Source organism: Desmodus rotundus, chromosome 9 (assembly GCF_022682495.2).
Source record: "Desmodus rotundus isolate HL8 chromosome 9, HLdesRot8A.1, whole genome shotgun sequence".
Lineage (NCBI taxonomy): Eukaryota > Metazoa > Chordata > Mammalia > Chiroptera > Phyllostomidae > Desmodus > Desmodus rotundus.
In genome coordinates, this window is record NC_071395.1 from 43,678,176 (window position 1) to 43,695,656 (window position 17,481).

General features: G+C 42.2%; 1 protein-coding gene across 1 annotated transcript; it reads left to right on the plus strand.

Moving 5' to 3' along the window:
- Positions 1–65: 65 nt before the first annotated feature.
- LOC112301419 (zinc finger protein 709-like) lies at positions 66–16,832 on the plus strand. The gene is made up of 4 exons (XM_053911512.2): positions 66–1,428; positions 13,477–13,603; positions 13,806–13,866; positions 15,079–16,832. The coding sequence occupies exons 1-4, from the start codon at positions 1,426–1,428 to the stop codon at positions 15,809–15,811; spliced, it is 924 nt and encodes a 307-aa protein (XP_053767487.2). The 5' UTR covers positions 66–1,425; the 3' UTR covers positions 15,812–16,832.
- The last annotated feature ends 649 nt before the right edge of the window (positions 16,833–17,481 follow it).

The window sequence follows — 17,481 nt, forward strand, 5'->3', positions numbered from 1 at the left end:
TTTTGTGTTTTAATCTTTTATAGTTATAATTTTTGTCATGACACTAATTGATACCAAAACCTGAACTCGGTTTTTTCAGTGTCCTCTAACCCATGACCTGTGGGATTGTACGTGGTTTGAAAGACAGGAGCATAACGAGTTGTAATAAGCATGACCACAAAGTGCACATGACTGTGGGCATAACGTAAAAGGGTGCTCAGGACTTTTATAGGATTTTGCCTGTTTTAGATAATTAGATGGTTATTAAAGGCACAAACATGTGTTTGCATATTGAATGCCATGCGAAGGTAAACTTATGTTATTGGTAGTCATAAGACTTGTTTACTATAAGGTAAAAACAATGTGTTGAAGCTTACTTTAATTTGTAACAAGCCTAGTGAATCATATTAATAAGAAAAGGGTGATCCTGTGTTCAGTGTCTGCATTTCTAAACAAAGGTCACAGTTCCAAGATTGGCCTCACAGCCTCACTCCAACTGAAACTGGCAAAGACTGGTGTTCATGCTCCCTGTCACATACCCAACCCAATAAGCAGAGACAGGGATTGAATCTTAATGGGAGCTTTATTCAGATGGCTGGCCTTCTAAGTAGATGGTGGGTTGGTACCCTAACGGACCACCTTAAATTCCATTCTAAATTGGCCCTTTTTATAAGGAGAACAAAGTGGAGGTAAGGGGTTTGGAATTCCGGGAAAAGTTAATTGGATTAAAAAAACTGCAGCATCTTGCCCTGGGCGGTGGTCATCTCACTGGAGTACAGTGGCTCAGATTCCATCTTGAATTGCTTGCAGTCTTCCCGAGGCACAAAGGTGGAACTCTTTATGGTCTCCTGGAGTCAGGGTGGGTCATACCTTCAGTTCCTGGAATAATAGCTTTTACATGCATTGATTACTGAGCTTATTAGCTATTACTTAAGCTAAAATTTTCCAATTCTTGGGTCCCCTATCACAACCCCTTGAGAGGACCTAAGACACTTTTGCTCCAGTAAGACCTAGCCTAACCCTTTTGTCTATTCTTGTTCCATTTGCAACCAAGTAGCCTAGCAATCACATAGAGCTGGGTGAAAACAACTTGGGCAGCATCAACCCGGGAAAAAGTTCTGTTTAAAGGTTACTGCGCCAGTTGGGGTCAGATTCCCTCCCACCAGCGGAAAGTGTTTCCCAAAAACCCTTGTTCTCCTCTAGCCGTCACTCAGGAACTAGGGGGCGCGGCCTTGTGAACTGTCCAATCAGGGATGTCGCTGGGGCCGGTGGGTGGGCCGACACACCCAGAAGCCTCCGACCTCCCCAGTCGCCTCAGTGGTGGCGGGAGTCGGGTGTCTGGTCCGCCAATGCTTTTGGTGAGTGTTCTGCAACCCGTGTCTTCTGTGATCTGCACTGGCCCTGGGAGTCCTGCGCAAGGCTCAGGGAGACCCAGGAGACCTAGAAATGGTGAGTGTGCGGCCGGGGTTCGGAGACACGAGGAGGTGCCTGTTGGGGTTGGCGGTTTGGGACCCAGCTTTCCCGCCACATCTTGGGAGTCTGCAGATTCCAGTCCCCTGGGGGCGACGCTTGGACCTCGTTCCTTTCAGGCTTGGAGTGTCTGGGCTTGGGTCCCCGCCGGTACCGCCCCTGTCTGCGGCGACTTCGGCTCAGGAGACTGTGCATCCGCAGCACCGTTTCTCCCCAGATGGTGCGATGACCATGGGGGAGTGGGTAGTGGTCTGGGGACAGTCGTGACTGGGACGGCAGGGTTTGTGCGTGGAAGGAGCCGTGGTCTGTGCGGGCCCCCAGTCCTTCCCTTTCCCCCAGGGGGACCCGTTTTCTCCTGAGTTCTCCAAATGTTTGGAAGCAGGGCCTCCTCAGACCCACGACTCTGTCCTGTGGACTGGCAGCCGCCCTCCTCGAACTCCAAAGCCAACTTTCCCTCTGGGAGTCAGAGCATCATTATCAACAATTTGTCCTCCGTGGTACATTTCAGAGACCCAATGCTTTATTTGTTTTTTTTTTTTTTTTTTCCCCACAGAGCCATGGTTAGTTTTTTGGTTGTGGGTTTTTTTGTTTTTTGTTTTGTTTTGTTTTTTAGAGAGAGAGATTTACATATTTTTGTGGATATTTTCCGTGAGAGGAAAGGCAAGAAGAACCCCCTGGAAGTCTGCTCCATGCAATCCTGGTCCTCTCGGGCAAGGACCTTTCCTGGGCACAGACGTCCTAGGGGAACTCTTTGGGTGGAGGTTCTGTCTGGAGATTTTCTTGGGTGATCTCTTCTGTCAACAAAGATCCTCTCTGGATTTCTCACCTTGAAAAGATTTAATGACTTAAGTGTTCGTTTTTCAATGAGGGGTATATTTTGGAGCTTGAAAGACTATATAAATAGTTCCAAACATCCAAAAAACAGGTGAATTTTTAAAAAAGTTCCATGATTACATTTTATTTTTGTATCTTTCCCCATTCTGCTGAGCATGTGTAGTAAATGTGTGAGGTCTGTGTTTTACTTTTGGAGGTTTTCAAATCCAATTGCAGCATTTAGACTTACAGAGCAGTTGTGTTCAAGTATGATCAATTATTTCCAAACCAGTTTCTTTCTCTAGAAATATAATTAACTGACATCTTTCACTTAAAGCAATAGATATTTGGGGTTTTCTAGTTGAACTGGGAAAAGACCTTTAAAATTTTCTTTTTCCTTTCCATATAAATGACCTATTTAAGTGATTTTGCTGGATTGTTCAAACTTTGGGTTTGTGTCATTTAAAATATTAATAGTGGTCCAAAGCAACTCCAAGGGGAGCGGAAACCTATGGTCAGTGACCCAAGCTAAGACTCCCTTGAGCCTGGGAAGGGAAGTACTTGAAGGCCCAGTTGTTGTTCCTGGGGAGCCTCCTCTTACAGGTAGGTACCTTACCTGCTTGCACCCGCCATGTAGGAACCTTTACACTGAGAGAAGCTACAGCCCTGGAAAGCTGGGGATGCAAATATACATGGGGTTGGGAGTGAGGATACCCTTTCTGAGGTTGTGGTTTCTAAGGCCTGAACATTTTTAGATCTTACATATGAGCTTCCCATCACCAGTGCAGTTGACTTAAGAGTCTAATTTATGCATATTGAGAAAGTCTATATAGATCAGGGGTTCCAAGTTATAGACAGAAGGTTTATGAATGGGGGGTTCATTTGGTCAGAACTTTAATTCAATCTGGCTGAGTTTCCCCACTTTGAGAATGGAAGCCCGAGGGAGACAGCACTTCTATGCTTACAGGAAAGGGGAGGGTATGTGGAGCTCCCAGAGTTCAGTTCTGGGGCTGCTCAGGTATCTTTCCCATCCTTCCCCCTCCAGGGGTTCAGCTAGGGGTGTCTGTACCCCTTGTTTGTAATTATATTCACCTTTTTGAATGTGGGTTTCTTTCTGAACTATCTTGATTCCAATATTTATTTTACTTTTTGTTGGATTTCTTTCTCCAGTGAGTATTGTATCCTTTTGATTCTAGTTTCCATTAGTACTTGGACTTTTAATATGTAAGTTGATTAGAGATACCATGTGAGTAACACTAGATAACTGTGGAACTGATACCGTAGGTCTGGGGTCCCCAATCCCTAGACTTGTACTGGATCGGTGGACTGTTAGGAACTGGTTGCACAGCAGGAGGTGGGTGGTGGTTGAGCAGTTTAGTGAGCTTTCGAAGCTTCACATGTATTTAGCCAGATCCCATCGCTCACATTACCACCTGAGCTCCACCTCCTGTCAGATCAGCAGCAGCAAAAGATTCTCATAGGAGTGTGAACTCTACTGTGAACTGCGCATGTGAGGGATCTAGGTTGTGCGCTCCTTATGAGAACCTAATGCCTGATGATCTGAGGATCTGAGGTGGAGCTGAAGCAGTGATGCTAGCGCTGGGGAGCAGCTGCAAATACAGATTATTGTTAGCAGAGAGGTTTGACTGCACAAAGACCATCATAAATCAATTGCTTGTAGACTCATATCAAAACTGTCAGTGAGTGGCAAGTGACAATTAAGCTGCATCTGGTGGCAGGCTTTATAGTGGCAAGTGAGTTGATGTACTTCAATTACACAGCTGTATCTGGTGGCAGGCTTTAAGTTAGAATCTGACACTTCGGGTGTCGCTATCTCCCATCACGCCCAGATGGGACCGTGTAGTTGCAGGAAAATAAGCTCAGGGCTCCCCCTGATTCTGCATTATGGTGAGTTGTATAATTATCCCCCTGATTCTGCATTATGGTGAGCTGTATAATTATTTCATTATATATTATATGTATAAAGTGTAGAAATAAAGTGCACAATAAATGTAATGTGCTTAACTCATCCCAAAACCATCTCCCCCTACCCCTGGTCCATGGAAAAATTGTCTTCCATGAAACCAGTCCCTGGTGCCAAAAAGGTTGGGGACTGCTGCCATAGGTAGTTAACTAGATATTATTAAAGAGAGCAAAGGGAATTAGACATTGAGTTTAATAAACTGGGGAGTATGAGCCTGTTTGCTTCACGAGGAAGCTACAGCTTCACAACCCAGGAGATTACAGCATTTCTCTACCAAGGTGATTAATACTTCTTCCTTCCCCTCGCTAGTACCAGATTGTTGGGCCAGGGGAAGGTGCTGGACCATAGAGGCCTGCCAATCTAGGTAGAGGGGGTGGACCCATCAAAAAGTCCATGAAATTTGGGAAGTTTATTCGTTCTTTTGAAAAAGCATCTGGTACGTCCCAAACCCAAGCTAATGTAATCCCTGGGGAACAAAGGAGCGCACTCTGTCTTTCTCTTTCTCTCTCTTGTTCATGACCCGCACTTGCCCCATTCACTTGCGTGTCCTCTCTCCATAGCCATGTGGACTTAGCCGCTGCATGGCCAATGGCTGCACAGACTCCACTCTCAGGCTCCAGGCAGGAGCCTGAATACCTCAGCACAGCAATGGTTTGCAGCCAGGAGTAGAAGCTAAACTAGCCAGATGCTGGACTGAAATGAGTTTTATATGACACACGATCTCTGGACACTCACTTCATTTCTGGCCCTGATTTTATGTGACAGAGAAGGGACCCAGGGGCAGCCTTCCACACTAATAAACCATCTTGCCATCCATACCCATGTGTGGGTCCTCGAAATGCTTTCCTTGTGATCCTATGAAAGAGCCTGATTTTCATAACAACAGAACCAAATAGACTTTTGCTTCCTTTCAGGCCAGAGAACCTGAAGATGTCAGATGAATGTTTTTAAGTTCTCAGGTGCTTTTTCCAATTTTAGGTTAGTTTTGTGTGTGCCTGTTCCCAAAGAACTTTGACATGTAAAACACTGCTATTTCTAAGGTAAATGAACTGCTGTTTTTTGGATGTGAGGAGAGAAGAAAAGCAATTGAATTTCAATTTTCATATTGAGAAAGCACATCAAGGTTTATGTAAGCTTATGCAAATATTTGAAGTTTCTGGTACATTTCAAAGCTTAATTGCAAACCTCTAATGTATTATATATGACTCATTTCTTTTATGTATCCTTATTGTGAAACATAGAGAAAACTGGCATAATGTTTTTTGTTCTTTCAGTTAGAAAGGGACTTGTAAATTTTTATGGTATGCATTTTTCTATAATTTATTGTTTAAATCTTGGTGTGGTTTCTTATATCAAAAAGATTAAGTTAAATTTAACAAACAATATTTTATTAATAATAATGATTAATCACAGGTAGATGTGGTTTGTATAAATTTTTCTATTTTAAACAAATAATGCATGGGAAAGTGAAAAATTCCTAAGCAAATGTCAACAGATGGTCATGGCTGCCAATTTGATGCCAACGGGAGTCCCCAGTTTTGGGTGTGGTGAAGAAGAAAGCTTGATTCAGTGCAAAACGTCTTAATTGTGATACAGCACAACTATGAAAACAGCATGTGTAAGAAAACAGCAAGGCCGTAGGACAGCCCTGGCAGCCTCCGAGCCAGGCCCCTCTCTGGCTACACAGCTCTCCTGTGCTCCTCGATGGTTGGCTCTGCTGTGTTCCTTGCCAGACTACTTTGTGCTGTGTTGGTCTGCTCTGCTCTGATGAGATATCTTCAGTGTTTCAGCGCAGTCTGGAGGGTGCAATCTTCAGTCTTTGGTGGAAAGGGAAAGTGTGCTCCCAGAGCCAGAGGGGAGATGGTTTATTTGGATAGGAGTCCCCACCATTGGTCCTTCCTCATGTGAATAAGGACTCCAAATCCTCACAGTTTGATTGGCCCAAAGGCACTGTTCTGATTGGTCAGAAAAGAGCTGCTCTGGTTTGTTGGAGCTGTGTAGCTCCAAATAGATGCAGAAGGCCTCAGTCCTATTGGTTGAAAGAGAATCCCAGGAATTCCTTTTTATAAGAGCTGGCTAGATGGCAGAAACACAGTGCATTTTGCAGGAGAGGCTCCTGTGTGGAAATGGCTGTTAGGCTGTTTTTAAAAATTTGAGCCCAGTTAGCCACCAAGAGCCCTTCTTAGTAGGTGTCTTCTTTCTCAGATTTCACATTAGAGAACTAATTGAAGAGGACTCTGTCAGCATATTGTGCTCCAGTCTGTGTTCTAACTCCTTCCACCCTCAAATGACCAGTTTTGATTAATACTTGCTCATTCTGTTAGTGTGTGTTTATATAAAAACAAGACAATGCAAACATCTATTTTTCATAATTGTGTTTGTTATTGTCACGAGTGGTCAGGCTCCACATGTTTGGTGTTTGACTCCTGAAAACTTAAGCCTGAGCCCTCCCTTTCCTGATAGCCCTAATCTGGACAGGCTGATAGGGAAGCCTGGGGGTTCCTGCACTGTGAGCTGCTGCTTGCCGGGCACTGCTGTGTGCTGTATTGTTGACTCTACCAACCCTGGGTTCTAATTACAGAGGACACTGGGTTGACAGTGTAGCTGATTCCTCATCCTTTATGAACAGGAGTGTGAAAGTCAGACTGTCCTTACAGTAGTGCTGGGTTAGTATCTTGGCTGTGAAGGTGTGACTGAGGCCGGGTTTGCCTAGACATTAGGGGGAGCCTTAGTGGGTATGAGGATAATTGTACCATGTGAATGAGGTGAGCCCATCAGATGATCTCTCCTCAGTTGCCTCTTGCATGCCCCCTGCCTGGGGACCTGGCTCACAACCCAGGCATGTGCCCTGAATAGGAATTGAACTAACGACCTTTTGGTTTGCAAGTCGGGGGCTTAGTCCACTGAGCCACACTAGCCAGGGCTGAGATGGTCTCTCCTTAATAAAGAACAGTTATTTCAGGGAGAAAGGAGAGACAGGGAAGGTAAGCCAGTAGGTGGGGAAATGCCAGAGGGCTCACCAGGAACCCTAAGTAACTCTGCTGCTGCCGCCCCTGCATCTGTCACAGCAAAATGCTGACCCTCTGGGTTACAGTGGACAGCACCATTGTTTCAGTTTGGCACAGCAAAGGGATTAGTTCAAACGCTTCTTAAGCCCGGCGTACTTAAACTCTACAGCAACCTTTAGTCATAGTGTAACTGAATGCAGGTGTGGCTGCCTACTGCTTCAAAAACCAATTCTTGAGAGGCAGGTGCTGATGTAAAGGAAAATGGTTTATGACAGGTGCCAGCAACCTGGAAGATGGGGATTCTTGCCTCAAAGCCCATCTTAGTGTCTCAGTGCAGACAGATGTTTTGATAAGGAAGGAGAGGGACAAGGGGAACAAAGAAATCAGGGGGAGAGGCCGTGGACATGCTGGCAGTGTCCTTAGTGGTCCCTTAGTGGTCCTTATGGATTTTTAATGGCAGCATCCTGGAACTGGTCAGTGCCAGCCAAATCCCTGTAGTTGGGTGACCTGCATCACCCAAAGTTGTGGTCAAGGCTGTTTCTTGTATAAACAGGAGCTGAACCTGCTGGAGCCTGCAATAGGCTTACAAAGAAACTGTCAGTGTGTGAGTTCTTTTTATCAGTGAGTACATCTTATTCTAATTCTATTCTATTCATCCAACTCTATTTCATGGTAAGTCAGTGTAGTATAAAGTTTTTATTCCCTGTTACAATAGAGGAGACTTCTAACCCTGTTGTAAGGGACTTGGGGCTCTTTAAAGGAAAACCTTAAGTTGTCCATCGGCTTCTGATTAAGAAATTGACCTAGGCCCCACACTATAGGCCATCAGAGCTGCAGTTATAACACGTAGTGGGCTCTCTTCACAATAGAGGCTCTCATAAGCATTGAGCTTGTGACCCCCCACTGAGCTGCCTCTTAATATCTTTGGTCCTGGAAATAGAACCCACTGACTCAGCAGGGCTAGTGACACTGACTTGTGACATGGTGGAGCCCAACCTTTGCTCTCTGGCTATGACACCTGCAGGAGTGAAACTCATTCGTACTTCAGTCCCTTGAATGAAGCTAGGGTGTTGAAGGAGGTCAGCCCTGTCCCAGATGTTGGTTCTTTGGACTGTTCCTTGGGAGTCACTGAATGCATAGCACTGGGGAATGCACAGTCTTTCAGGAGAACCGTACACATTTATACTTGATCAAGCTCAATGGGGAGTTGCTGGTATTCATCCCTTAATTGGAACATTTCTGATAAAGAACAGAGCCCCAGGGTCACTGCTGCTAACCAAGTATCAGGAAGTCATCTTACTACTGGCCCACAGTTGGCCCCATTAGCATATGTTCATAGACTCTATGAGTTCCTGTATAGATCCATACAGTTTGCACTATTTTTTCCATGTTGAATTACTGTGGTACATTTGTTAAAATTGCTGAGCCAATATTGATGCATTAAAGTGCATACTTTACATTAGCGTTGACTTTGTGTTATGGGATCTATGGATTTGGGCAAATGTGTAATAATATGTATCTATCATTTTTATATTATTTATAGTAGTGTTACTTCCCATTAATCTTCTATGCTCCAATTATTCAATAATTTCTCCCTCCAACCCCTAAATCCTTCAAACCCAGAGTACAGTCATACCTCGGTACTTCATCGGCTTCAGAACTCTCAAACTGTACTCGGCGCATTTTGACAAGAAAAAGATGTTTCAGCACTTGGTGCTTGCTTGGGACTTGTAGCACTTGCTAGAATTTGTGTGAGTCACAACGCCGTCCCATAAGAGAAAATGCTTCAGTACTCATTGGTTTCGGCATTCCTCGTGAGTTCCGGAACGAATTAATGACGAGTACAGATGTATCACTGTCCTTTTTATTGGCTCATAGTTTTGTCTTTTCCAAAATGTCATGTACTTAGAATGATATGGTGTGTAGCCTTGTGAGATTGGCTTCTTTCACTTAGCATTGTTCTTTTAAGGTTCCTCCTGTGTTTTCATGGCTTAATACCCCATTTCTTTTTATCACTGAAAAATATTTCATAGTTTGGATTTACCACTGATTGTCATTTAGGTTTGCCACTAATTGTTAACCTTTTGAAGGACATCATGCTTAACTCTTAACTCTTGTCAATTATGAATAAACTGCAAATAATTCATGAACAGGTTTTTGTATAAACGTAAGGTTTCAATTCCTTTAGGTCTATACTATGGAGTATAATTGCTGGACCTTAACCATATGTAGTAAGAGTACATTCATTAATGAAAGAAAGTTCCTTTCTCCAATGTAGGCATGCCCAATTCCATTCCCACCAGCAATGAATGTGGATTACCTTCGCCTTCACATTCCATCAATATCTGGTGTTCTGAGCATTTAAAATTTTATCCTTTTAATAAATGTGTAGTGCCTCATTGTTCTTCTTTTGCACCTAGATTTCCTCATGTTATCATGTAGGAGTTTATTACTTTTGCTTTTTACAGGTAGGTCTCTGATGTGCTTTGAGTTAGTTTTTGTGAAACGTGTATGGTCTTTGTCTCTTATTTGTTTTCTGTGTGTGTTTGTATGTGGGAATTCATTATCTCCATCACTGTTTGTTTAAAAGACTTTCTTTTTCTGTCAAATTGCTTTTCTTCCTTTGTCATTTGAGTGTATTTGTGTGGCTCTAAAGGAAAGCTATTGGCTTGTGTATCTTTCAGTTACTCTCTTACTTATTTCAGGAGTTCTCCTTTGTTGTGAGTTCTCTCTGGTGTTTCACATAGACATTCATGTCACGAGAAACAAATGTGATGAGTTTAGCTACAGGTTTTGAGGATGTTTCTTTTCCATGGAGTACATAGACATTGGCTGGTGTGGTTCAGTGGGTGGTATCATCCTACAGGTTGAAAGGTCGTGGGTTCAATTCCAGTTAGGCCAAATACCCAGGTTGCAGGTTTGATCCTGGGTTGGGGTATGTAGGGGTGCATAGGAGAAGACAACCAATCGATGGTTCTTTTTTTATTTTATTTTATCTTAAAAATTTTAAGAATTTTTATTTGTTTTTAGAGATGGTGGGAGGGGAAGGAGAAAAAGAGGGAAAGAAGTATCGATGTGTGAGAGGTGTGTAGATCTGTTGCCTTTTGTATGCCCCCTGCTGGGGGTCCTGGCCTGCAACCCAGGCATGTGCCCTGACCAGGAATTGAACTGGTGACCTTTTGGTTCACAGGTTGGCACTCAATCCACTAAGTCACACTAGCCAGGGCTCTTTTTTTAAAAAAAAGATTTTATTTATTTTTTTTATTTTAGAGAGAGTGGAAAGGAGGGAGAAAGAGAGGGAGAGAAACATTAGTTGGTTGCCTCTCTCATGCCCCCAACTGGGAAACATGGCCCACAACCCAGGCATGTGTCGTGACTGGGAACCAAACCTTTTGGTCTGTAGGCCAGCGCTCAACCACCGAGCCACAGCAGCCAGGGCTCTATTCATTTTCAATAGTCATTTTTTTCTAGTTCTCTACCTTCATCATTTACATTTTTTTCTGATTTTTTTTAATGGTTCTTGCTAATATCAGCAATGAACTCTTTTTTTAATTTGAGAGAGGAAGGTAAAAAGTAAGAGAGAGAGAGGAAAAAAAAACCCATTGACCTGCTGTTGCACTTCATTCGTGCATTCATTGGTTGATTCCAGTGTGTGCCCCATCCGGATATTGAACCTGCAACCCTGGTGCATCAGGACAACGCTCCAACAGTCTGAGCCTCCTGGCCAGGGCATTTCAGTTAAAGTAGCTGTATTAATAGTGTTTTCCATCAGGGTGGTGGGAGTATGTAAACGCAGTACTCGCATCCTCCCCCAACTACATCAAAATTACAACCAAACTACAGAACAACTATCATTGAGAACCTCCTCAAAGTTAGCTGAACAGTTCTTATACATAGGGATATACAGTAGAATCCATGTGGAGACTGGTTCAGGGAGCAGAGACACTGAATGAGCTGGTAGCACATCCACATGTGGTGTTTAAAAATTGGGGAGAAATATCTCGGTTGTGGAAGGCCCCTCGGAGAAGCAGGAGTCTCACCCCCACTTCAGGCACCCCAGCCCAGGGTTCCAGCACTGGGAAGAAAAGTACCCATAACTTCTGGGTGTGGAAACCAGCAGAGATTGTGGCTGAGTGAGACAGAGGGCTACTGAAGTCCTAGGCATTCCTCTTAAAGGGCCCATGCACAAACTTACTTGGACTCATTCCTTCTGAGACCTAGTGTGTGAACAACAGTTCAAAGGCTGTCAGGATCATACAAGGAGGAACTGGATTGTCTGGCTTTGGGGTGAGGGCTGGAGGAGCAGCTTTCTCCCAGACTGAAGTGGTGGCAGAAGCCTGCCTTTTTTTTTTTCCTGAGCCCTCCACCTGCAGACACAGGCAGGTACCATGTCTTAGTCTCCATAAAAAAAAAAAAAAAAGAAAAAAAAAAAGAAAGGTTGTTTTAGATTTCATGGGTTTTGTGTTCTGTCTTTATTATTCTTCATTGTCTTTGCACTAGACTCTGGTGATGTAGTTTTTTGGTTTCTTTTTTCTTTTTTTTTTAAACAGGCCTTGTAAGATCAGAATATTTGGGATGTATCTCAATATACCACCTGTTCTTTTTCTTAATTTTGGAGATGCCACTTGCCCTGTAACCTCAAGGCTCTGATGGATTTAAGAATAGTAGTTTATTTCACCATTTTTTTCTTAAAAAAAAAGATTTTATTTATTTATTTATAGAGAGAGGGGATGGGAAGGAGAAAGAGAGGGAGAGAAACATCAATGTGTGGTTGCCTCTCACATGCCCCCGACTGGGGACCTGGCCTGCAATCCAGGCATGTGCACTGACAGGGAATCAAACAGACGACACTTTCGTTCGCAGGCCAGCACTCAATCCACTGAGCCACACCAGCCAGGGCACGTTTTTTTTTTCTTTTTGATGAAATTAAGAATGGAAGTTCTGTAAGTGCCACACCGGAAGGTGGCAAGTCAGCCACTAGAGTGACTTGTCAGGGAAATTTTTCTTTGAAATTGCAGAATGGAAATTTTGTGTTCTTTTAGAAGGATGGACTGTTGAACGTTTTATGTGTTCTGTAATCATGACCAAAAACACCATCAGACCACATGGAATTCAATGAACTCCCTGGCAGTCTGCAGCTCTTAACCTGTTTCTCAAGGGCAGTGAGGCTCCGGGTACCCCGTTAGGTTTGACCAGAAAGAACTCTCCTGGCCTGTTCTCTCACTATGTGTTCTAGAATTTGTCAGGAAGCAGCCCTGAGCATGAGTACAGGGATTTTGTGGCATAACTTGTTATGGCTTCTTTCTTGTGTCTGAGCTCTAAGTTTCAAATAACCTCCTAGCCCCATTAAACTGGACAGAGAGGGAAAGGACGAACTGAGTCTGTGACAAATACTATACAAGTTACAAGCAATGATCTGCACAGGCATATTTACACTGAGCCAGTTGCATCTGATTACTGGTAAAGGCCTGGACTTTAGGGCACCACTGTCAGCTGGCTTTGTTGAAAGTGATTTTCCCAGGCCCCCTGGACTCTCATGTTTGGTTATGGGAATAGAAGGAAAGGTTTCTAATTTTTCACTATGTTTTATTTATCAAAACATCATGCAGATTCAACCCTCTGCCTTGTGGATTGCTATAAATGGTGGGTGATAGCAGATGAAAGAATTATTTTCATGAGAAATTAGTGGTCTTAAAATGATAATACATGTTCCAGCTGTATGGCATTTCTGTTATTTTCAAAAATGGTCAAGACCCTGATATTATAGAGAAATAAGATGTATTATGTCAGGTGCGGTGGTGCACACCTGTAGTCCCAGCTACTTGGGAGGCTGAGGCACGAGGATTGCTTGAGCCCAGGAGTTCTGGGCTGTAGTGTGCTGTGCCGATCGGGTGTCCACACTAAGTTCAGCATCAATATGGAGACATCCCTGGAATGGGGGGACACGAGGTTGCTTAAGGAGGGGTGAAGGCCCAGGTTGGAAACAGAATAGGTTAAACTCCCATGCTGATCAGAAGATACATTATGAGCACAGTAAGAATGTGTAAGTAATTTCCAGGTGTTCAAAATGCTGTTAAATTTATGAGAAAGTAATGTTTTGATGACCAAGTCATAGAATAAATGTTTGGAGACAAGAGAATCTTAGGTAATTTTTCTGCAGTCTAGGTGCCCAGTGCTGACAGTCTCACATTTTACTGTACATATATATTTGGGGTGTTTTAGGATTCCCTGGCTTTTGAGGATGTAGCTGTGAACTTCAGTCTGGAGGAGTGGGCCTTACTGGATCCTTCACAGAAGAAACTCTACAGAGATGTGATGACAGAAACCTTCAGGAACCTGGCCTCCATAGGTAAGGGTGAGGACATTCCTTCAGTCATCAGTTAGACAACAAGAGTTTCTTGCTCAACAATGTTGTTTCAAGATCTGTAATGTGGAAAAGGAAGATGCTGGTAAATAATCTGGGCATGGCTACAGCTCTTCATGATCTCGGAGCAAATAATTTGTCTATCGTTCTAATTCTTTGTAATCATTTTTCTGGGTCTCCCTTTTAGGAAAAAGGTGGGAAGAACATGACATTAAAGATCAGCACAAAAAACACAGGAGAAAATTAAGGTGAGTCACACTTGCAATAGAAAACAGAGTCTCAGGGGAGGATTCTAGTATTGGGTTGGCCAAGAAGTTTATTTTTTTCTGTAAGATGGCTCTACTAGCACTTAGTTGTCTTTAACTTCATTTGAAAGAATTTTGTTAGATTGTATTGTGACGGCTGCCAGATTAGTGTGCATTAAAAAAACCCATCAAAATTGGTGAATTTTTGTTTAGCCATTTTAATATTTAAAATGGAGGAAAATACACAACATTTTCAGCACATTATGCTTTATTATTTCAAGAAATGTAAAAATGCAAATGAAATCCCCTCCCCCCCCCGCAAAAAAAAAAAGATTTGTACAGTGTATGGAGAAGCCTGTGACTGACCAAATGTGTCAAAAGTGGTTTGCGGCCCTGGCTGGTGTGGCCCAGTGGATTGAGCACCGGCCTGTGAACCAAAGGGTCTCCAGTTCAATTCCTAGTCAGGGCACAAGCCTGGGTTGTGGGCCAGGTCCCCAGTAGGGGGCGCATGAGAGACAACCACATATTGATATTCCTCTCCTTCCCTTTCTCCCTCCCTTCCCCTCTGTGTAAAAATAAATAAATACCTTTTTTTTTTAAGTGGTTTGTAAAGTTTTGTGCTGGAGATTTCTCACTGGATGATGCCCCATGATTGGGTAGACCAATTGAAGTCGATAGCAATCAAATCAAGACATTAACTGAGAACAATCAACATTATACCACATGGGAGATAGCCAACATACTCAAAATATACAAATCAATAAAGTTATTGGTTAAAATGAAAAATGTGTCTTTTATTTTACGGAAAAATCTAAATCGACTTTTTGGCCAACCCAATATGTTGTGAAATTTTTAAAATATGTAGCAAACAAAATAAACAAATAAATTCTGCTTCAAATGTATTCTTGTTAGAAAAATTTTTTAAAGTACTCTCTTAAATGGAACATGTATGTTCAGTGTTTACTAAATAATTCACTTGAAAACAGCATTAATAAACCCTACATTTGATATCAGTTTTATAATAACAAGAGTAAAGTCTTAGAGAACATTCAGTGTATTTTCAGATGAGATCGGGCACAGTCAGGGTGATATGGCGGTAGACTCAGTATATTTTCAGACAAGACAGTATATACTTTTCCTATAAGTCATAAAAAGTACAATTAACATAGTTATTAATCAAGAAATCATTAATAATGTGTTTCTTATTTTTTACAGAAGTCCAATGGCAGTGAGAATCTGTGAAAGTAAACAGGTTAATCCATATGGAGTAAAGTTCAGCCTTATTTCAAATCACAGTCTGAAGGATAAAACCACCAGAGTGAAACAGCATAAATACAGAACATGTGGAAAACTTTTTGTGTCTCATTCATTCCCTAGTAGGCACAACAGATGTCACACTGAACACAAAGCATATGAATTTCAAAAAAATGGAGAGAAGCTTTATAAGTGTAAAAAATGTGATAAACCCTTTAGTCACCTAGTGTGGTTGGAAAAACATGAAGGAACCCACAATGAAGAGAATCCCTATGAATGTCCAATATGTGGTAAAGCCTTCAGGTCTTCCAGAAATGTTAAAGTACATGAAAGAACTCACACTGGAGAGAAACCCTATGAATGTAAAATATGTAGTACAGCATTCAGGTATCTCAGTGATCTTCGAAGACATGAAAGAACTCACACTGGAGAGAAACTCTATAAATGTAAAATATGTGGTAAAACTCACAGAGACCACTGGTCTTTTAAAATACATGAGAGAGTTCATACTGGAGAGAAGCCATATGAATGTAAGAAATGCAGTAAAGCCTACATATCTTTCAGGTCCTTAAAAAGACACAAGTCAACTCATACTACGGAGAAACCCTATGAATGTAAACTATGTAATACAGCATTTAGGTATGTCAGTGATCTTCAAAGACATGAAAGAACTCACACTGGAGAGAAACCCTAAGAGTGTAAAATATGTAGTACAGCATTTAGGTATATCAGTGATCTTCGAAAACATGAAAGAACTCACACATGAGAAGCACTCTATAAATGTAAAATACGCGGTAAAGCCCACAGAGACACAAAAAAACAGACACAAAAAGACTCACATTATGGAGAAACCCTATGAATGAAAAATATGTAATACAACAGGTGGGGACATACCTTGCACTCTGGCAGGAAGGTGTTTCTACTATGCAAACAGGTGTATGATTTCTCCTAGCCCAGCAACAAGACCACCCACTGGGAACTGTTAAAACTCAGTCATTGAAGAGTCCTCACAACCCTGAACTCTTACTTGCCTCCAATGGACTTCCATTCAAAGCACCCCTTCCAAACTTCCTCCTTTTTCTCTATAAAGTAACATTCTTCTCCTTTCTTCAACCTGCCTCTAGATTTTGCTCTGGTATGTTTGCACCAAAATACAGTTCTCTGCTGTTACCAAATAAATCCACTTTACCAGTTACTAGTAAAATCCAAATAGTTGGATTTTATTTTTAAATTCAGCATTGCTGTGGGAGTTGTGTTACTGACTTGGGCACACATAATGTCATTCAACAAAAACAGTTGATACTTATCAATAAATCTCCAAAGCACTCTAAATACACAAACACTTTAGAAGGTTTTTTTTGTTTGTTTGTTTGTTTTAGGTTTTTCATGAAGGACTAACTCTGCAGCTATGGTAGCTGGTGACCTGCTAGCTTTGGTCTATTTATTTAGTAGCCAGGGCGAGTTCTGTTTCCTCCAAAGGGCTTCTTGCTGCGTAGGGGAGGCTACACTGGTAAGGTGCCACCTATAGCACAACAAAATAAAATAAACACCAACATTAGTAAAACATTTGAAGAGAGTTCAGGATCCACACTGACACTTTCTGGGTTTCTCCCGTATCCTAGGGTGAATAGATTCAAATATTTTTTGATGTGTGATCTTAATTATATGTTGCTTGTGCTTTTCACTTTTCAATTAATATTTGAGTTCAAATACATTTAAATGAGATATGTCATTATTCAACTGTCATTAATAAAACTCTGACCTCCTTTTTGATATTTGACTCTTAATTGGCTTTAGATACCTGCTTGTCTTGCCCAGAATCATCAGTAAAGAAGTCATGAAAGTTGATACACATCTTTATGTGTGTCAGTGGGTGGAGGGCCCAACCTTGAAAATGCTCAGCCTCTACTCTTACACACGTGAAAGGCCAACCATTCACCTTTGCACAAACCAGATGAATCAGCTTACCCTTGCTTGTTCTACTTGTTACAGAACAGGTGGGGGGTGGTTCACGATAAATTATTACATAAAGGATCCCCTCTTTCTGTCTCTGGAGGTCCTCCCCCCCACACACACACCTACTAGGTTAGAAATGCCCGCCACCAGAGGAAAGACATATCTCAATGCAAGAGACTGGTGAAAAGGAAAGAAATTATTTATTTAAAAGTTACACAGACTTAGAATAATGATTTAATGTCTTCCTTAAGATACTAAAGTCCTCTAGAATACCCATAGATGCACAGTCCTTCCCTCTCCCTCTAGCCAGTCCGGGGTACTGTATCTCAGGAAAACAAGTAGAAGTCCGTGATTCAGGCTCCTGGAACCATCAGCTGTGTGGCTGCCGCAATCTCGTTAATCCAAAGC

What these genes read in the sequence shown, in the direction of transcription:
- LOC112301419 (XM_053911512.2), top strand. An exon ending in CAGGAACCTGGCCTCCATAG is followed by an intron (nt 13,604 to 13,805) that starts GTAAGGGTGAGG and finishes TCTCCCTTTTAG; the next exon opens with GAAAAAGGTGGGAAGAACAT. An exon ending in AAACACAGGAGAAAATTAAG is followed by an intron (nt 13,867 to 15,078) that starts GTGAGTCACACT and finishes TATTTTTTACAG; the next exon opens with AAGTCCAATGGCAGTGAGAA.